This window comes from Oncorhynchus tshawytscha, linkage group LG24, assembly GCF_018296145.1.
Source record: "Oncorhynchus tshawytscha isolate Ot180627B linkage group LG24, Otsh_v2.0, whole genome shotgun sequence".
Taxonomy (NCBI): Eukaryota; Metazoa; Chordata; class Actinopteri; order Salmoniformes; family Salmonidae; genus Oncorhynchus; species Oncorhynchus tshawytscha.
This window is the reverse complement of record NC_056452.1, coordinates 3,789,564-3,812,294: the sequence shown is the minus strand read 5'-3', so window position 1 is coordinate 3,812,294 and position 22,731 is coordinate 3,789,564. Positions and strand designations below refer to the sequence as shown.

General features: G+C 41.0%; 1 protein-coding gene across 8 annotated transcripts in view; it reads left to right on the top strand.

The window, feature by feature from the left end:
• tlcd3bb (TLC domain containing 3Bb) overlaps positions 1–22,731 on the top strand; it is a 46,233-nt gene that overhangs the window by 5,474 nt on the left and 18,028 nt on the right. For 4 of the 8 annotated variants that reach the window (XM_024387123.2, XM_024387116.2, XM_024387115.2 and 1 more), the window contains exon 2: positions 21,408–21,599. In XM_024387123.2, coding sequence (XP_024242891.1) covers positions 21,475–21,599 — 125 coding nt within the window. In that variant the 5' untranslated portion in view covers positions 21,408–21,474. Of the gene's footprint in view, positions 1–4,472; positions 6,182–10,734; positions 12,856–15,743; positions 16,133–21,407; positions 21,600–22,731 lie in introns of those variants that run through there. The other 4 variants (XM_024387122.2, XM_024387120.2, XM_024387119.2 and 1 more) reach the window with 4 other exon arrangements.

The following is a 22,731-nucleotide window of genomic DNA, read 5'->3' as shown; positions in this document are numbered from 1 at the left end:
TACACTCAGTTGCCACTTTATTAGGTTCACCACCCTATTCACACAAATAAATTGCTCCTACATACACCAAGTCCCATGGTCTTGGCTTGCTAGACACTGAAGCATGCAGAGAAGTATTCAGGTATTTTTTTTACTGTTTGTTTGAACTTTAGAATGTGTAAAATGACAACACCGTCTGATGGTCTTTTGTAACTCAAAAGTTCCAAAACTTGTACTGACTAATAAACTCCAACTGGACTTAAAAACTTGAACAGTCTATCTCCTTTTCCTAGTTTCATCAACAGTTTTGAATTCACACTGTTCCAGATGCAAAGGGGGTTGCGAGCTATAGAACAGTTGAACTGTTGAACAGTTTAATTTATTACCTCAGGAGATGGTACCATTTGCTTGTATGGGGATGACAAAGGACTTCAACAAAGCCAAAATAGAAAATTATTGGAAGGGTTCTCTTTGCTGTTAAATTAGATACTTATAAGTAAATGACTGTTGTGCCTTGAAACTACTTTAGAATGTGGAACTGTTGCACAAAAAAATGCAAACATTGATTTCAAATAAAATTTTATTTGTCACATGCACTGAATACAACAGTGAAATGTTTACTTATAAGCCCTTAACCAATGATGCAGTTTTAAGAAAATACCTAAAAAATCTAAATTAAGAAAAAAGCAAGAGATAAGAAGAACATAATTAAAGAGCAGCAGGTTGCAAATAGTCTGGGTAGCCATTTGATTAGCTGTCCATGAGTCTTATGGCTTGGGGGTAGAAGCTGTTTAGAAACCTCTTGGACCTAGACTTGGCGCTCCTGTACCGCTTGCCGTGTGGTAGCAGAGACAACAGTCTATGACCTGGGTGGCTGGAGTCTTTGACAATTTTTAGGGCTTTCCTCTGACACCACCTGGTATATTGGTCCTAGATTGCAGGAAGCTTGGCCCCTGTGATGTACTGGGCCGTACGCACTACCCTCTGTAGTGCCTTTGCGGTCGGAGGCCGAGCAGTTGCCATACCAGGCATTGACGCAACCTGTCAGGATGCTCTTGATGGTGCAGCTGTAAAATATTTTGAGGATCTGAGGACCCATGCCAAATCTTTTCAGTCTCCTGAGGGGGAATAGATTTTGTCATGCCCTCTTTATGACTGTCTTGGTGTGCTTGGACCATGTTAGTTTGTTGATGTGGATGCCACGGAACTTCAAGCTCTCAACCTGCTCCACTACAGCCCCGTTGATGAGAATGGGGTCGTGCTCGTACTCCTTTTTCCTGTAGTCCACAATCATCTCCATCTCCTTTAACACCTGGGGGTGGCCCATCAGGAAGTCTAGGATCCAGTTGCAGAGGGAGCTGTTTAGTAACAGGGTCCTTAGCTTAGTGATGAGCTTTGAGGGCACTATGGTGTTGAACGCTGAGCTGTAGTCAATGAATAGCATTCTCACATAGGTGTTCCTTTTGTCCAGGTGGGAAAAGGCAGTGTGGAGTGCTGGTGTGGTATGCAAATTGGAGTGGGTCTAGGGTAGAGGTCGACCGATTATGATTTTTCAACGTCGATACCGATTATTGGTGTACAAAGTGTTGGAGAAGAAAAAAAAAGCCGATACCGATTAATCGAGACTTCCATATTCCAAGGTAAGAGGTTTTAGGTTGTAGTTAATATAGTATTTATAGGACTACTTTACTTTAAAAAAAAAATGTATTTGTTATATCTCGGGAGTTGATAGGCTTGAAGTCATAAAGAGCGCAATGCTTGAAGCACAGGGAAGAGCTGCTGGCAAAACGCACGAAAATGCTGTTTGAATGAATGATTACGAGCCTGCTGCTGCCTACCACCGCTCAGTCAGACTGCTCTATCAAATATAACATAATAACACACAGAAATACGAGCCTTTGGTCAGTTGGTCGAATCCGGAAACTATCATTTCGAAAACAAAACATTTATTCTTTCAGTGAGATACGGAACCGTTCAGTATTTTATCTAACGGGTGGCATCCCTAAGTCTAAATATTCCTGTTACATTGTACAACCTTCAATGTTATGTCATAATTACGTAAAATTCAGGCAAATTAGGCGGCCCAAACGGTTGCATATACCCTGACTCTCCGTGCAATGAATGCAAGAGAAGTGACACAATTTCACCTGGTTAATATTGCCTGCTAACCTGGATTTCTTTTAGCTAAATATGCAGGTTTAAAAATATATACTTCTGTGTATTGATTTTAAGAAAGGCATTGGTGTTTATGGTTAGGTACAGTCGTGCAACGATTGTGCTTTTTTCGCAAATGAGATTTTGTTAAATCATCCCCCTGTGTTGCATCGATCGTAAGATACGTTTAATGCTAGCTAGCAACTTACCTTTGCTTCTTACTGCATTTGCGTAACAGGCAGGCTCCTCGTGGAGTACAATGAAAGGCTGCCTACCACCGCTCAGTGGATGAAAGGTGGTGGTAGGCAGCCTGCAATGAAAGGTGGTTAGAGCGTTGGACTAGTTAACTGTAAGGTTGCAAGATTGAATCCCAGAGCTGACAAGGTAAAAATCTGTCGTTCTGCCCCTGAACAAGGCAGTTAACCCACTGTTCCTAGGCCGTCATTGAAAATAAGAATGTGTTCTTAACTGACTTGCCTAGTTAAATAAAGGTGTAAAAAAAATAAAAAATAATAATAAAACGTCCAAAAATGCAGCTTTCCGATTGTTATGAAAACTTGAATTTGGCCCTAATTAATTGGCCATTCCGATTAATCGGTCAACCTCTAGTCTAGGGTATCTGGGATAATGGTGTTTGTGAGCCATGACCAACCTTTCAAAGCATTTCATGACCACAGATGTGAGTGCTATGGGTCGGTAGTCATTTAGGCAGGTTACCGTCGTGATCTTGGGCACAGGGACTATGGTGGTCTGCTTGAAACATGTTGGTATTACAGACTTGGAGAGGTTGAAAATGTCAGTGAAGACACTTGCCAGTTGGTCAGCGCATGCTCAGAGTACACGTCCTGGTAATCCGTCTGGCCCAGCGGCCTTGTGAATGTTGACCTGTTTTAATGATCTTACTCACATCGGTTGCGGAGAGCGTGATCACACAGTCATCCAGAACAGTTGATGCTCTCATGCATGTTTCAGTGTTACTTGCCTCAAAGCGAGCATAGAAGTTATTTAGCTCGTCTGGTAGGCTTGTGTCACTGGGCAGCTCTTGTGTGTTTCCCTTTGTAGTCTGTAATAGTTTGCAAAAGCCCTGTAACATCCGGAACTGGTGTTGTACGATTCGATCTTAGTCTTGTATTGACGCTTTGCCTGTTTGATGGTTCGTCAGAGGGCATAGTGGGATTTATTATAAGCTTCCGGGTTAGAGTCCCAATCCTTGAAAGAGGCAGCTCCTCCCTTTAGCTCACTGCGAATGTTGCCAGTAATCCATGGCTTCCGGTTGGGGTATGTACGTACAGTCACTGTGGGGACGATGTCCTCGATGCACTTATTGATGAAGGCAGTGACCGATGTGGTGTACTCCTCAATGCCATCGGAAGAATCTCGGAACATATTCCAGTCTGTGCTAGCAAAACAAATGGTTTGAATGACCCCCAGGTTAGTCAAGGTCAATCCCAATTGAATGTGGAGCAGAGCAGTACCAGGCAGTTCATATTCTACACAGGGAAGGAGGAGAGGGAAATTCTGGAGGAGCCATCTCAAAGTGAGCAGGGGGTACCAGCGTTGGTGGTGCCTGGAGAGGCCAGACTCAACCATCCAGTGGAGAGACTATCCACTACCAAACCTGCAGTAGAGGATATGAGGTGAACAAAGTTGGGATCTGAGATCAATGAGTATGGAGAAGGTGACCTGGACTTTGAGCAGAACGACGCTGAGCTTGTTGATTTCCTACTTCAGAATTCTGACGAAGTGGAGTCAGAGGTTGTTGAATGTTCTGACCCGATTTGGCATACAATTTAGGATTGTAAACATTGTACAACTTCATATAGAACAAATTGCACTTGAAATTAACATTTCTTTAAAGTTATTGCAAATAAATGCATAGTTTCCCTTTTTTCTGCTACAATCACATCATTATTAATTGATTAATTAATTGCGATATTTGAGATTTTATGTATTTCTATCAAATTAAGACCGGCATTTCTACTCAAAGCAAACGTTGTAAAAGTATACTAGACATAAAATAAATCATACTTAGTTTGATGATTGTCAGTCAGTGAAAACGTTATTCATTTATATGGCTTTAAATGGCATTTTATAGATATTATGTTTTTCTATCAAGTCAACTGGAATTTTTACTCAAACCAGGTTGTAAAAGTATGCTTGACATTTATAGAATAAATCATACCTAGTTTGATTTTTCTGTCATAATCAGTGAAAACGTTACTGATTTATATAGCTTTAAATGGCATTTCATGTATTTCTATCATATCAGAACTGGAATATTACTCAAAGCAAGGGTTGTAAAAGTATACTTGACATTTATAGAATAAATCATACCTAGTTTGATGTTTCTGTGATAAATGGTGAATTAGTTATTGATTTTTACATTTGCAAATGGCTTTTGGCGAATGTCTGTTGAATGTCCAAATGTGTGAATATAAAACCAACTTTACCTCGGTCCTTATGTTGTGGACCTGCGTTTCCAGAGAAAATAAATAATGGATCCGGTGGACTAATAATATACAATTTCTTTAATAATGTACAATTTCTTGCTCCATATCTGCGCTTTTGAGATGTTGACGATGAGTTTGACTGAGAAATGTGCAATTGCGGCCCCCAATTCGGGGCATAACTGCATCTGCAGGAACCCCTCTTTATTTATACCCTCTTCTATTGGTCCATTTTCAAGTTAGGACTGGCTGGGGAGCTTGGCTCCAGTACAGTAGGTGGCACTAGTGCACAATAGCGTTGGATGCCAGCTGCCGATAAACCCCACAGAAGAAGGGACGGGGCGACAATGAGAGCTAGCTAGCCGTGCTCCGGAAGACCATGTCCTTTACCCCGCCTGTCGGGCACTGTTTTCCCTCTGTTCTGTTAACGACTGCGAGAGCAGGACAGCTAGTCCTAATGAGGACTGGTACACAGCAGGAGGGAGCTACATCGTGATTTAGCTAACTAGCAAGCATACGGTGTCGATAACTACTACACAGTGTCAGCCTCACGCCTGCTGCGCAAGCGGGTGTCGGGTACGACCAGTCAACAGTGTCCTTCGGCATTGCCTGTCGGGCACGGTTTTCTCCAGTACGCGGGAGGCGGGAGTGACACTGTGTGCTAGCACAAGGTGTCACTAACTAGTTAGTTAGCTAGCACATGATGGCGTCCCAGCCCCCTGCCTACTGTGCTAGCGGGGGCAACCGGTACTAGACAGTGTCCTTCGCCCCTGCCTGTCGGGCATTGTTTTCCCGCAGTTCTGTTAATGACGGTGAGGGTAGGCGGGAGCGAAGGACCGTGTCTACTAGGGCTGTAACAGTACATGTATTCGTCCTGAACCATTCGGTACGGGACCTCTGTTTGGTCCTGTGGTGGAAATTCTAATCAATAATGAGAAGAGACAAGGTCAATCACCAATCAGGATATCACTTTTATTCAAAACGTATTAATAAGGAAAGCATAGAATAATTGCTTCCATAATGATGAGGCTGGTTGGCTCAACACTTCCAAGTGTTGTGGCGAGTAGCTCTGACATACAAAGAATACAAATATATTTTATAAAAAAGATACGTCCTTTTATTCTTTATGACAAACAACAGATGTATAGAATGGGTCACAAGGTGAAACTTGATATATGAGAAAGGAGTATCCCCCAGCCAGATAGCATTTGCTATGAAGACTGTTCTTATAGTTTAGTCTGGCCCCTAAGACGAGGCTCCGATCTCGTTCCTGGTACTTCATAGCACAGAAACACCAATTAATTCTATGGCATAAATCAATTGTCAACTCTAGATACTCCCATCTCAAGTAAAACCCCTTCTTGACCACATGACTGGACAATCTCACTGAGGGGAGTGAGCCTCTAGGTCATACACTACCCCAGGATAGGTGCAACATCAGAGTTGACATACAATGGTTCCAGACACGACCCCACACAATTTTTTTCTCTTATCTTATCTCCCCCAAGGCCAATGGAGGGAGTGACAGACGCACAGACATTGTGGAGACAAGTAATTGGTTCCCCATTAATCACGCCACCCCTTCACGTGGTTTACAATAGGTAAAGACCCATTCACATATGAAGACAATGTTCCCTCCTGTCCACTTCTCTTTCTGATATTCTGCATAGCACCAGAGACATGTGAAAGACAAGCCTGACTTCTCCCCTCTCTGGGCCCAGTTGACTTGAGGCCCAGCTGAAGGAGGAAGTGCAACTGCCAACATTGGAGTCTGAAGGGATACATTCTAATAACAAGCATATCATATAAACATATTATGCAGATAAGACATCTTAATTATCTATGTTCCCTAACTAATTCTGATTCACAGTCCGCACTGTGAATCCGAATGAATACATAAAGAAATATGGATAAAAAAACAAAAAAACACTAGGCCTATAGGTTATTCCTATGCTGTGTCGTATGCCATAGCCTAGTGGGTAAATCTGAGCTGAAAAGACGCAGGCTATTCCGTTAAAACAACTACAGTATATGCGCACGTTGTAATCAAAATTCAAATCTATTTGATTTATGTATTTTTATTGGACATATCAAGAAATACCAATTGAACAGATGCATACTTTTATCCCCTTATACTTATTGAAACACCTCCCTCCCCTTAACAAAAGCAGCATACATGCTAAAATATATTAAAACATACAATTGAAAATAATAATAATGTAAATATACATACACAAAAATAAATAAATAAAGATCACAGCATAGTATGCCTTCCCTCCCGCACCCTCTCATATACCCTGTTGGCCAAAATTGTTAATCTGGATCAATAGAAAGCAACTTTTCAAAAAAGGAAATTAAAGGCTGCCACCTCAATAAAAAGTTATCAGTACAACCTCTGTTTTATTAAATTTTTTTCCGAAGTATAGAAAATATATAAAATCTTTCAACCAGGATGATGCAGTGGGAGGTTTGGAGGATTTCCAATTAAGCAAGATCTGCCAGCGGGCTATGAGGGAAGCAAACTCTACAACGTCTGCTTTACTTTTAGTGAGATGAGGCTACAAGATAGAACTCCAAATATAGCTATAAAAGGACAAGGCTGTAGGTCAATATCTAGAATTCTTGAGTGTTAAAAAAGGAGGACAAATACTCAGACAGCTTAGAACATGAATAAAACATATGGGTGTGGTTTGCCAGAGTGAATGGACATCTATCACATCTCATTTGTGTCTGGGAGGAATTTACTACGTTTTTCTTTGGTGTAGTGAATTCTGTGCAAGAGTTTGAACTGAATTTAAACTTAACCGAGCACATGAGGATGTGGAGTTAACCCTAAGAAAGGCCTCCTCCCACCAGTCTTGTGTAAGACTGGGGTAGTGAACTTGACCTGCCTTGATTTTGTTTATTGGAGAGGGTTCAGAGGAAAGCATAATGTCATATAATCCCGAAATCAGACCTTGCCGAATCCACGAGAGGGACAAAATCTCTTCTCGCAACGTCTTGGGAGGCAGTTGAGGAAAGGTGGGAAAATGAGAGCAAACAAAGTTACAGGCTTGAAAATAGTGGAAAGATTAGAATGAGACAGATTACATTTAGCTAAAAATACACATTTGAAACATACCAAACCTCTTTCTCACCACAAAACAAAAGCCGGGTCAAGTTTGGAGGTTAAAAATAGGTGGTTGTTACAAACAGGGCTTGGAAGAGAAGGGGCAGACAGTCTAAAATTGTCTCCAGATCTTCATAGAGTGCACAATGGGGTTTCCAGTATACTTTGAAGGACACAAGGACAGTGGGGCACAAGTAAGAGCAGAAAGGGAGGATGATTGGCAGGAGTGTGCTTCTAATGAGCACCAGTTGGTACTTGGAGCATTACACCAGTTTTGGAAGTGCCAATCCTCCATCTTGTCTCCTTCTTTGAAGTAATTGCTTTATGTCTCCTAGGTGATTTGCCAGCGCAGATAAAATGAGTGAGCTTATCCAACTTGGTAAAAAATTATTTCGGCAGAAAGATCAGAAGACATTGAAAAAGGTATAGAATCCTAGGTAAAAAAAAAGAAAGTTTAACAGATTAGATTCTGCCAGCTAAGGAGAGAGGGAGACTATCCCAACGTTAGAAGGCCGCTTTAACTCGCGTGACTAGATTTGCAAAGTTAGTTTTTATGTAGGATAGCCAGAAATGTTGTTATATTCACACCTAAATAGGAAAAACCAGAGGGAAACAGACGGAAAGGCAGGGCTCAATGGGGAATTTGCTTGGCAGTGGGGATGATCGGAAAACGTTCACTTCTCTGAACGTTCAATTTGTAACCTGAGAATGATCCAAATGTGTCTAAAATATGCAGTATATTATTGACAGAGTTCGAAGGATTAGTGATAATAGTAGATCATCTGCATACATCGACACTTTGTTCTTCACCAGCTCGGTGGATTCCAGTGAATGATGAGGATAATTTTAAGGTCAAGGAAAGTGGTTCTAAGTGCAAAAAGCTGTGGGGACATAGGACACCCTTGACTAGTCCCTCTGGAGAGGGGGAACTATTTTGAATGTTGAGAGTTGGTGTGTACGCTAGCCATAGGAGCAGAATAGAGCAGACGCATTCATGAGATGAAATTGGACCTAAATCTTCCCAAAATCTTATATAAATAATCCTACTCCATCTGGTCGAAAGCCTTCTAAGCATCAAGAGAAACAACAATTTCGGGGTCTGGAGAGACAGAAGGAGAGAGTATAATGTTAAAAAGATGGCGTACATTGGAAAACCTGTTTGATGATCAGATATGACATCCTGAAGGCAGGGCTCCAACCGGCATGATATAACCTTAACTAATAGTTTAACATCAGCATTCAAAAGTGAAATGGGCCGTTATCCACCACATTCTGCTAGATGTTTATCTTTCTTGAGTATATGTGAGATGGAGGCTTAAATTTGCATCAGGGGGGAGAGAGCCTTGTGAAAATGAGTCGGTGAACATATCTAATAGTAATGGGACTAGTTTATGAGTTTAAAAAAATATAAATCGACTTTAGAACCTTTAATCTCATTTTTATTTTTCCTTTATTTAATTAGGCAAGTCAGTTAAGAACAAATTCTTATTTTCAATGACGGCCTAGGAACAGTGGGTTAACTGCCTTGTTCAGGGGCAGAACGACAGATTTTTACCTTGTCAGCTCATGGATTTGATCTTGCAACCATATTCGTAGTACGTCCCCTTTGTTCATTGCAACAGAAACTCTTTATCAGTGGAAAGCAGATTAAGTTGAGTTTGAAGTTTCAGCCTCTGTGTATAATTCAGGGGATGGAGAAGGTGAATATTGGTGGTCTATTGCCAGGATTGAGTCCACCAGTTCTTGACATTTCAGTTTTCTTTGTTTTGAAATAATGAGCATTGTAAGAAATTCTTTCCCTATAATACCGTTTTGAAAGTCTCCCAAAGAAGAGAGGGGGAGGTATTGTAATTTTTATTTGTTTGAATGAATACATCTATGTTGGTTGAAATAAAGTCATCATTTTTTGTTGGACAATAGAGCTGTGTTAAATTCAATCCAATTCAACATTTTTTTTGCTTTTGGAGTAAGAGCTAAATCCAGAATGTTGGGGAATTGTCCAACATTACTATAACAGAATATTCTGTAATTTTAATTGAGGGTAGAAGGGCTCTAACTATAAAAAAAAGTAATCTATTCGTGAGTAGGCTTGATGAACATGAGAAAAGTAGAAGTCTTTTGTGACCGGGTGGAGGAAGCGCCATGGATCAACACAACCCATTTGGGTCATGAATATAGAAAGAGCTTTTGCCATCCCGGAAGGAGTAAGTGTTCTGGGATTAGACTGCTCTAGTCTTGGTTCAGTAACAGAGTTAAGGTCACTGCCGAAGATGAGGCGGTGGGTGTCAAGATTAGGGAGAGAGGCTAAATGAGGTGTCATAAATCTAGTGTCATCCCCAGTTAGGGGTGTAAACATTGGCAAGTACTACAGGGGTTTGGAAGAGGGTGCCACTAACTATGGTATAACATCCTCCAGAATCTGAAAAGATCTGTGAGGGTGAAATTACTATTGCTGTTCCCCTGGCTTTTCCGTTCAAATTAGAATTAAAAACCTGTCCAACCCATGCTTTATGCAATCTAGTATGGTCGTTAATATGTAGGTGCGTTTCTTGAAGAAATGCGATATTATTATTCTGGCTCTTCAGATGTGAAATTGTTCAGAAGCACTTAACTTTCCCCCCACAACCGCAAATGTTCCATGTCACCAGTCTGACTGGAAGCCCCAAAATACCATCCTGACTTGTTGTTGAACTAGACATGAATCCTTAAAAGAGATATTGCGAGAGGAGCAGCATGAAAAAACTAATCTGAAGAAGAACAAAAATCCTCTAGAGAAGCAGAGCACAATAATCTTTGCCCCACTACCCCCAACATAACCAAAAATAAAATACAAGTGATGGTATAAAACCATTTAAAGAAAAAGGAAAAAATTTTGAATCCTAATCTCATCACTATGGGGCGGTAGGGTAGCCTAGTGGTTAGAGTTGCAAGTTCCGGAAGGTTGCAAGTTCAAACACCCGAGCTGACAAGGTACAAATCTGTCGTTCTGCCCCTGAACAGGCAGTTAACCCACTGTTCCTAGGCCGTCATTGAAAATAAGAATTTGTTCTTAACTGACTTGCCTAGTTAAATAAAGGTAAAATTAATTTTAAAATCATGAACGAGACGAGCAGCAGGAATTCTCTTACTCAGCATTCGTTGATTACCCTAAATGTGATGTGAGGTCAAACCGACCTAGGAAAGAAGTTACATACAACCTTGAAATAAAAAATATATAATATGGCAGTTGGCAAGTGCACAATTTGGGTTTCGGTCACACTTTAAACAAAGAGTATAACCTTAAGCGTCAGTTATTGACAGATGTTAACAGCAATCGGTGGCATTTCACTGGCCATAATATGAATGTAGTTCACTAGGTGTTGCCACAGGTCTGAGTAATGAGAAACATTTTAAATTAACTAGTAGACTATGAAAAAGGGTCAGCCCCCTGTATTGGTAAATTGTTACAAACGTCCTTAGGGGGAAACAATTAAATGATGGTATACGGACAACTAGCATTTTGGATATGTACAATTAAGCAAACGAACCATGGGTCTCAACTCTTCAGCTAGTGCAACAATTAAACGATTAAAATTGGAAGAGAAGAGTTGTTGTTGAGTCCAAAATAAAGTGAATGTAACTGAGAACCATCAGTGACCAACAACACCAATTAAGGCCAACGTAAACCACAGTAGTATAGAATGTCCATTAAAAAAAAATCACAAAAAAAGGGTATATGTCAAGCAGACCCCCAGTGAAATATATATATATACATACATACATACATACATACATACATACAAATATTGGTACATACAAATATTGGTAACATTAGTATCCGAAATGACCTAAAGGCTGCCAAACTGCAATGTAGGCTATAGATTGCCATAAGTGGAGCAGCAAGTTCAAGCCTTAGTAAAAAGAAAGAAATCAAAATGATGCGCTTTTAACAGCGATTGTCTTTGATTTAAGAAACTAAACAAGATCAAATGAAAGTTTACAAAGAGCAGAGACAGCATAGTATGTCATTGTCAACAACACAAACTAGTTATGTGCTGCTTCAAACATACCTGCTGCACCCATCAAGCTTTAGCATAGAATTGTTTCACAAGAAATGGATCAATAGATGGCCATAGATGAATGTAGCCTAGTGTCACTAGAACTAACGTTACTCACATAATACAGGCAGGTGAGAAATCATCCCAATCCAGGCATTCAATGTATGCACTGTCAGTAGAAGAACTCAGCTTCTTCATGAGTTTCGGAAAAAATTGACTTTGTCGTTAAAGGTGACACGCAGGATAAGTCAGCCCAAAGCTGATTCCTTTTTTGTACAGAGTGGACTTGGTATCGTTGAATGTGACCCGTTTCTTCGCCAGGCTAGAACTGAAATCCTGGTAGAATTTGATCTTGTGGCCTTGGAAAGTGATGTCGCCATGTTCCCTTGCCCACTTAAGGACGAGGTCCTTTGTATCGATGGATCCGCAACCTGACATGCCCCCCTCAGGGAGAGAGACAGCTGCATGTGAGCTTTCACATTTTTCAACATGTTTTTTACAAAAGGATAGATTTGGAGTTAGATAAACTTTGATTTTTTTCTGTGGGTACATATGCAGGATGCTACCCTCCACAGCATGGCCTTCGCTTCAGATCAAAACCTACAACCTAATTTTGACCAAAATTAACTGGAGAGATTACTGCTTTCAAGGTTTTCTTTTTCCAAGCTATACTCTAGGGTACTCTAGCAAACAAACAGCAGAGATCTGAGGACACCATCCAACCTGGCACTGAGTGGGTAGTGTTTGGTCTGATGCTATTTTGAAAACCAAGAAGAAAAATGTAAAATAAAGTACATTACAATTATATATTTTATTTATGGGGACTGAAGTTAAGGCTCCCAGGCTTGCAAGGACAGACCAGATACAAATTCAATTAGCACTAAGGTGTGAGATAAAAGGTGTTGAGGCCTTTGGGCCCAACAAGTGGCCGGAGTCTTTGAAGCATCCTCTGAAGCCCGCTCCTGCTGTCCAAAGAGCATTCACTGGCATTTTCTACAAGAAATCTGCCTCCAGAAATAAAAGTTTTTCCCAAGTGGGTGTGACACCTACTACCGTTGCCTGCTGCTTGGATTCCACCTGGCGATCTGTTCACCGTCTGCCCTGGTCTGTCTCCCCCTGTCTGGTACAGGTACCCCCACCACACTCACCCCTCTCTCCCGAGCTTTCGCTCTCCTCCAGCACTCACACACTTTCTTGTGCATTTTGCTATTTGCCTCATGACTCCTGCATACTTTGTTGACTACAAACTTTCTTTACCCAACCGTGGGACAGACTGTTTGTTCCCACACTCGGGACTCAGACTCTATTGGTTACACAGACTTTTGGCCTCCCATCCTATTCTAACCACCTCTCGCCGGCTTTGTATTCATGTTACCTGATGAAATTGCTGTACAATATGATCTTGTTGCCATCTGATGCACATTCAATGTCATAAATCAGCACTGCAGAGCTCTCCCTGTCCTCCGCCATGCCCTGATTTGTATTACTGTTGATTATATCTGGAAATGTGCATGTACACCTTGGCTCATCTACTGTTGCTACCCCCTATTCTGACTTGTGCTCTGATATCTGTTTCATTGACTTCTGCTCTTGTAAAAGCCTGGGTTTTCTGCACGTTAAAACTAGAAGCTTATTACCTAAAATCGATTAATTGAAAGTGTGGGTTCACAGCTCCAATCCAGATGTGTTGGTCATTACTGAGATGTGTTTTGAATATTGATGTTAACCTTTCTGGTTTTAACCTTTTTTGGCAAGACAGATCTTCCAAAGGTGGGGGCGTTTCAACAGGGATCACCTTCAGTGCTCGGTTGTCTCCACCAAGTCTGTCCCCAAACAATTTGATTTGCTGGTTTTAAGCATAAACTTTGAAATAGCTGTTTGTTGATTGTTGCTGGGTGCTATCGTCCTCAATCAGCACCGGACTTTACCCTACCTGCCCTAAGCTCTCTCCTGGCCCTTTACACTAAGTCTGAATTTGTCCTGCTTGGTGACCGAAACTGGGACATGCTTAAAATGCCAGACCAACTATTAAAGCAAGTCTTTCTCAGATTATTACAAATCCCACAAGGTATGACTCCAAACACCCAGAAAATGATACTCTCTTTGATGTTATGCTCACAAATAATCCTGATAGGTATCAAGTCTGGTGTTTTCTGTAATGGCCTTACTGATCACTGTTTTACAGCCTGTGTTCGTAATGGCTGCTCAGTGAAACGACCTGTCATAGACGCTTGCTAAAAAAACTTTAATGAGCAAGCCTTCCTTCATGACCTGGCCTCAGCTTGGATCTTCTTTTTTGATATTTTCAGTGGTATTGTTAACAAACACACCCCCATAAAGAAAATGAGAATTAAAAACAGGTTCAGCCCCTAGTTCAACCGTGATTTTGCAGAGTTACTCCACCTCAAGAGTTGCATTTGACGAATTGCTCCGCACACGCATACTCAGGCTGACTGGCAATCGTTCAGGCAAATGAGAAATAAGTGCACTCAGGCTATCCGGAAGGCCAAAGTTAGTTACTTAAAGGAGCTTAAAGGTTCTCTCTCTGTGGGTCTAACCCCAAGAAGTCCTAGAAAACGGATTAAAGACCTAGAGAATAAACCCTCCTCACAGCTGCCCATGTCCCTTAAAGTTGATGATGTGGTTGTTACTGACAAGAAACACATGGCTGTGCTCTTTAATCACCACTTCATTAATTCAGGATTCCTATTTGACTCAGCCATGCCTCCTTGCCCGTCCAACATTTCCTCATCTCCCACCCCTTCTAATGGGCCTATCCCAGATGGTTCTCCCTCTTTTCCCCCTGCCCACTACAAAGTTTCTCCCTGCAGGCAGTCAGTGAGTCTGAGGTGGTAAAGGAGTTCCTTAAACTTGACCCCCCAAAAACATCTGGGTCAGATGGTTTAGACCCTTTCTTCCTTAGGCTTGGCGATGATAGGGGCAGCAACCTGGTCTCCAACCTTTTTAACCTCTCTCTCCTTTCTGGGGAGGTTCCCATTGCTTGGAAGGCAGCCATGGTGCGTCCTTTATTTAAGGGGGAGATCAAGCTGATCCTAACTGTTATAGGTCTATTTCTATTTTTCCCGTTTATCAAAAGTGTTGGAAAAACTTCTTAATAATCATCTGACTGGCTTTGTTGATGTCGATAGTATTCTCTCGGCTATGCAATAGATGTGTCACTGCAACCTTAAAGGTCCCCAATGATGTCACCATTGCTCTTGATGTTAACCTCTGGGATATGTGGGACGCGTCCCACCTGGCCAAAAGCCAGTGACAATGCAGAGCGCCAAATTGAAATAAATGACTATAAAAAGCAAACTTTTATGAAATCACACATGCAAGATAGCAAATTAAAGCTACACTTGTTGTGAATCCAGCCAACATGTCAGATTTCAAAAAGGCTTTTCGGCAAAAGCAAACGATGCTATTTTCTGAGGATAGTACCATAGTAAACAAAGAGAGAGAAGCATATTTCAACCCTGCAGGCGCGACACAAAACGCAGAAATAAAAATATAATTCATGCCTTACCTTTGACGAGCTTCTTTTGTTGGCACTCCAATATGTCCCATAAACATCACAAATGGTCCTTTTGTTAGATTAATTCCGTCGATATATATCCAAAATGTCCACTTATTTGGCGATTTTGATCCAGAAAAACACCAGTTCCAACTTGCGACTACAAAATATCTCAAAAGTTACCTGTAAACTTTGCCAAAACATTTCAAACTACTTTTGTAATACAACTTTAGGTATTTTTTTACGTAAATAATCGATAAAATTGAAGACGGGATGATCTGTGTTCAATACAGGAGGAAAACAAACTGTAGCTAGCTTTCTGTTCACGCGCCTCTATTGTGATGCGTCTTTTGTCCTATATTTATATTGTATTTATTTAAAATTTTTAATCCCAGGCCCCCGTCCCCGCAGGAGGCCTTTTGGTAGGCCGTCATTTTAAATAAGAATTTGTTCTTCAACTGACCTTTTTGTTAAATAAAGGTTCAATTTAAAAAAATGATGGGAAGCGGTTGGCTGCAAGGGCGAGGTTTAGGTGTAAATGCTGCGTTGGGCTCTAATTGAGTTAAGGAAGATTGTGAAAACCCTCATTGCCCAAAACCTCGGCCATGAAGTGGGTTGGAGATCCTGTTTCAGAATCCTCTGGCAGTCCAATCATGCGGATATTTTGGCATTTTGATCGTGAAATCAAATCTTCCGCTGCAGCGACTTGTTAACAGTGGCCACCTCTTCAAGCCTTGTTTCCAGCGTAGTGAGTTGGTCGCTGTGGCCCGACACCCCGGCCTCAACTTCGGCCAGTGTGGTAGTGTGAGATGCCACAGAACCCTGGATGGTTTCCACGGTTGCCTGAATTGGAGCCAGAGCAACCACCAGTGAGTTATTCTGCAATTTGGTGAGTTCTGATGCTAAACTTTCATGTGATCTCCAGTGATGGTAGCCATTTTAGCTGAAGTTGATTTAGTGGAGTGTGAATTTTTTTGTCGATTTTCCAACTTTTTGCTCATGCCAACTTAGGTACACTCTTACTGGGTAATACAAATAACTTTTGTGGGCATTAGAAGTATGAATTTAGGTGAAATTTCAGAGGAGAGATCTCATGCAACTTCTTTGTACATCGCTCAACCGGATGCCCCAAAATTCAAATCTTGGCGGATTTCAAACTAATTTTGTGAGGCGCGGCTGGTAACTCTGTAGAACTTGAGGTAAACCAGAATTGGAGGATCCTCTATCCAGTTTGGTAACATTTTGGTTTCAGTCGATTTACAACTACAATGGACAAAGAGTTGTGGATAAAAAGTTTGTAGTACGTTCTCCACTGCTAAACGAGAATAGCCTATGCAGAGTGGCGCGTGTGGATTGTTGTTTTTCAGACAATCACAAATCATCAAAGCACCACTATAGAGCCTCCTTGTGTGATAAAGCAAGTTAGGAGGTTATAGAATTAAAAGGATGGAATTAAAGTTAAATGAGAGGTACAGTGCTTTCGGAAAGTATTCAGAGCCCTTGACTTTTTCAACATTTTGTTACGTTGCAGGTTGCACATTACGTCGCAGCCTTATTCTAAAATGTATTAAATTGTTTCCCCCCCTCATCAATCGACACACAAACAGGAGTATCTATTTTGGATGCAATTTGAAAGGAATTGATGGAGAGTGACTGCGACAGTGCTTGCCAGTGGATTGATTTAAGATGGATTTAAAGCAACGCTATTTGAGTGATAGGCTGTTTTAAAACTCTGCAGCTGCAATAAAATAAAAAAGTGACCCCCTGATAGCCAGATGGAGATGTGTAAATTAGAGTTATGGAAAGATTTAGCAAAGGTGACTTAAACTAGTTCCTGGTGCTGAGCTTGATGTTGATGCCGCTGCACATGTTGATGGGATCGGACTCTGTAGATATGCATATGCCGTTCACGTTAGCCTCTGTGTTAGTTACCTTAGCATCTCACTGTTAGCTGGCTAACTTAACGTAGCTAAAGTTAGCTTGCAAAGTTACAGATCACGTCGCCAGATAGCAGCTGGCTAATTTACATTACATTATACTTTCTTTAGTTTAGATACACTAATTTAGTTCGCTAGCTAAGTTAGCAACATTACCTCTGCTTGTCTTCTTATTAAAGTAACCGATTTAATGTTACCTCAGCTCCTGTGCTTGCAGATCTAGGTACACAATGACTAAACTTTACAGTTGTTGACACAAAATAGTTATAATATAGTTATAGTTTTTCGCAAGCTTATGTTTTAGGAACGAGTGGCTGGTCCAGTGAGTAACATTAGCTACCTGTTGACACCCACTTTCAAACCGATCCACCTCGACAGAGGCGGTACCGTGTACTGAAATCGCTATGAATTCTGGATATTGTGGTTTTGCTTACAACTAGTGATGCACCGATATGACATTTTTGGCCATACCGATATCCAATATTTTCCTTGCCCCCAAAAATTATACCGATATTAAACATTTTAGCGGACTTTTAAGCATTCTAGTACAGTTAAATAGTTAACACACACACACTAGGACGCTGCAGTCTAAGGCACTGCGTCTCAGTGCAAGCATCACTACAGTCCCTGGTTTGAATCCAGGCTGTATCACATCCGGCCGTGATTGGGAGTCCCATAGGGCAGGGCGTTAGCTTTGGACAAGAGGGTTAAGTATCTGGCTAGCTATTTATTTTCATGAACTGAAGTTGAATTTCAATAGGCGAACAAGTGGCAATCTAGCTAATACTCACAAGGATTCCTAAATCATTGCCAAGAATAATGAAAATGACTGCAGTTTCTATTGGTCATTGTTTTCAGGCTGGTTGTATTGGTGCTAGCTAGGTACCAAGCTACAGCTAGCTACCCCATAAGTTGCGGTCGAACAAATTATTCTTTATTACCAACGCGGTATTGTAAACGCATCGTTTGTGGCCGGTGTTTGCCCGACTTTTTTGTACAGCTTTGACAGTGCTACTGTATCTTTTCTGACACGCAAAGACCCAAATGGCGTTCCATAGTATGTATGTCGTGAAGCTAATAGCAGGGACGCTATTACTGTGTAACTCCGGTACGGCAACATCTGAAAAATAGCGCACTTGGTGTGTACCGGTGCTCGACCAGTCGGCGAAAGCCAACATCACCCACGACAGAGAACGGTTGATTAAGGGCAATGAATTCCATTATCTTGGCTTTAATGGATTTCGCCTTTGAGTTGTCTCGCTGAAATTTTGTTACTCTTTCAAATGACTGCTTGACTGCTCGATCCACACAGCAGACATTGTGGGCATGGTTAGGAATGCTGTGATGCACGTGTAGCGCAAAATTTTACTTGGCGTCATTACATCATGTACCTACGTTATATAGGTGTGTGCGGTAGCTCTGACATCGGTTTTTAACATCCGCGTTAAACTAGACTTCGGGCCGATACCAATGTTGCCATTTTTTAGCTAATATCGGCCGATTCCGATATGTTCACCGATATATCGTGCATACCTACTTACAACCAGGAAATGTAGATGGCCCTTTTCTACCGATGAGATGCAGAAACGCTCATATTTGTGTTTATTGAGGAAATTCCTGATTTTTATGACAGATTTACATGTCAATGACATATTAATGATATGTATTTACAGTGAAAGAGCAGCCACTGCAAGTAGTTGCAAAGTTGCTAATTAGTTAAAATGCTTAAGTTGTACCTGACATGATTCGAAAACGCAAACTTTGGGTTGTTAGACGTTACCGTTAGGCCTATACGCCTACCCATCCTCCCCAACTACCCAACCTCCATTCGTTTATGTCTTAAGTAACCAACCATTCGGTGACCGTATTACTGCCACACCGGCGGTCACGAGTCATGAAGGCAGTCAAATTCCACATGACCGTTTAGTCACTGTAATTAGGCTTCTACAAGCTCTGATGCTGCTGATGGTCATTTAGTAGCCTACCAAACTTGCTAACTGCCTGGTACTCAGCACTCTATTGTCCCTCTAATCACTCTGACAAAAATGCAAATGTATTCGAAAATCAAATCAAACACTTCATGAGCTCATGTTGTACAACATTTCTATAGGCTATGCAATTGCGTGAGAACAGAGTGATGGCCACTAATAAAAAGACGAGGATCCCATCAGCTTTCTATAGGCTAGGCCTACTATTTTTATTTCTCAACTTTCCTAATATTAAGCACATTGCTTATATTTACAACAGGAGTATAGCCTAACTGGCTTGCATAAAAATAAACCACGGGGAAAAGCGTATGTAAAGATGAGATTAAGTCAAGAATAGTATGATGGGTGACAATATTAGCCTATCACTTGTGAATTATATATTATCACTTGTGAATGATGCCCAGCATAAGAAACAATGTCTTTTTTTGCAACTTTTTTGAATGGTAGTCGCACACTTCATGTAGCCTAGCTCATAGGCCTACGTTTTAATAAGGTTTGTATCACAAATAAAGTGGCCAAATAACTTGTTAAAATTAAGCACATTTGGGGAAGATCCTTTTCAGCATAAAAATGGGACCTTTTATAATAAAAGCATTACATGCATAATCACATGCGGTCACTTTTGATAATGGTGTATTCCCGCGAATGGAACATTTGTGCTTATAGCCTACTACCATGGGCATATTGCTGCGCTTATAATGTGAAGAAATATTCTAATAGTTTATCAACATTTTAAAGTAAACATTCTGATCTGTTGCGTCAGCAACATTGCATACAACTGTTTTTTAGATATTGGTGGTTATATTCATTTGGGATCTATCGCATCCCACAACTGTCCCAGACTATGGAATATTTATTACTCCCACAGATTAGAATAGGTCGACTTTTGTACTATGGGGGATAGTAGATTGACACAGGCTAGTGCTTTTGCTGTTTGATGGGCCTGCTCATCTTGTTGGCTGACAACGTAAATATGGACAGTTCTTCCAATATCTTCAATATGCACCTCGGGAATTGGATAAGGACACGTGCAGTTGCTTCCCTGATGTGTCCGTCTTCACTTGTAGCCTGTGAGAAAGACCCGATCGCCTGACTGAGTGCCATCTGATTGCGCAGCACACTCAGGGAGAAGGGCACAAAGCAGCACTCCGGGCCACAAAAGGCACAGATTTCTTTCGGTTGCAATACTGCCACATAGAGGATGCTGCCGTGAAATTCGAGGCATTATAAAGGGCTTGTCAAATTGTGAATGAGAGAATATTGGCGTGTGTACAGCCTGTGCAAAAAAAACAAAGCAGAACTCATGCCTTTCAAGTGACTTTTTAAAAATCATCAGTCGCATCATGCAACCTTACAATGTATTAAAAATCAAAACATATAGCCCAACATTTGTATCACAACTAAAGTTAATAACTCTAAATTAAGCACATAAGAGTATCTATTTCTTTGTTAACCACTCAACACAGAATAGCCGCATGTGCGCACTCCCTCATCGTTTGAAGAAAATATATTTTATTCAGCTTTGTTCAATTGTATTCTTCATACTATAAAATAATGGCACGGAATTATAAGCAAATCTTGTCTGCTAAATTAACTAGCATAGCCCACAGCCATGTGGCTTAGCCACATCAGGTTCTAACATACGGACAACTCAGAGTATGCTATCCTTTTCTTCTGAAGTAGACATTTTCTTCATATCATGCATCTTTAGACCTGTCTAAAATAATCGATTTATTGTGAAGGTGTAGGCTATATTACATGGATTTATTAGACTTTTTCAAATGGCTTGTAGGCCAGGAGATGCTAAATTTGTTTTATTTGTTTTAACGGTCAATTACCGTGAGACTGACCAGTTACAGGCTTGACAATCACCGGCTGACAAATTTTCGGGACCGCCACAGCCCATAGTAGTGATGAGGTTCATAATGACCTTAGATGGCCCTGTCATGTTAGCACAATGGGCTTCCTCATCTATGAAAATCACTCACCAGCCACCACACCAAGCCCTCAGCATCACCACAATCATCCACACGCACTAACCCTCTCTGCACCTTTGTAAATTTAACAAATGCCCTCTTCTCCACTCTGTGCTGGTGCTATTTTTGTCCCAATGCCCCTTTCCCACTTAATATGCTGTGTCCCTTTGGCGACACATGATAAAAGAAAGGAAACAACTTTTATTAGTGCATTAGTTGCCTGCTTGTTTTGAAATAGTTTATCTCTGTGCTTCCAATTTCAGAGGGAAGAAAGATCTCAAAGACCAGACTACCTGCTGAACTTTGCCAACAAAACAAACACGTGGGACCATGTTGACCATCCTGGCTGCCGGGTCTGTCTTCTTCCCAGGCCTGTTCGTGCTCTCCAAGCAATGCCTCAAGCACATCCCTGCACTGAGGTGGAGCGAAGGGGATGCGGTCATAGTGTCAGCCAGGTGAGAGATGTGGGGATCATATACAGTACCAGTTAAAAGTTTAGACACACCTACTCATTCTAGGGTTTTTCTTTATTTTTTTACTATTTTCTACATTGTAGAATAATAGCGAAGACATCAAAACCATGAAATAACACATGGAATCATTTAAGTAACAAAAACGGTTAACCAAATCAAAATATATTTACAATTCTTCAAAGTAGCTGGTTAAGTGTGCCTTGAATTCTAAAAAATCGCCAACAGTGTCACCATCAAAGCACCACCACACCATCACACCTCCTCCTCCATGCTTCACGGTGGGAACCACACATGCGGAGATCATCGATTCACCTACTCTGCGTCTCACAAAGACACGGTGGTTGGAACAAAAAATCTAATTTGGACTCAACAGAGCAGAGGACAGATTTCCATCATTCTAATGTCCATTGCTTGGCCAAAGCAAGTCTCTTCTTCTTATTGGTTTCCTTTAGTAGTGGTTTTGTTGCAGCAATTCGACCAGTCTCCTCTGAACAGTTGATGTTGAGATGTGTCTGTTACTTGAACTCTGTGAAGCATTTATTTGGTCTGCAATCTGAGTGGCAGTTAACGCTAATGAATTTATCCTCTGCCGCAGAGGTAATTCTGGGTCTTCCTTTCCTGTGGTGGTCCTCATGAGAGCCAGTTTCATCATAGTGCTTGATGTTTTTTGCAAATGCATTTGAAGAAACTTGAAAGTTCTTGAAATGTTCTGCATTGACTGACCTTCGTGTCTTTAAGTAATGATGGACTGTCGTTTCTGTTTGCTTATTTGAGCTGTTCTTGCCATAATATGGACTTTGTCTTTTACCAAATAGGGCTATCTTTTGTATACCACCCCTACCTTGTCACAACACAACTGATTGGCCCGAACACATTAAGAAGGAAAGAAATTCCACAAATGAACTTTTAACAAGGCACACCTGCTAATTGAAATGCATTCCAGGTGACTACCTCATGAAGCTGGTTGAGAGAATGCCAAGCGTGTGCACAGCTGTTATCAAGGCAAAGGGTGCTTCCTTTTGAAGAATCTCAAATATGAAATACATTTTGATTTGTTCAACACTTTTTTGGTTACTACATGATTCCATAGAAAATAGTAAAAATAAAGAATTAC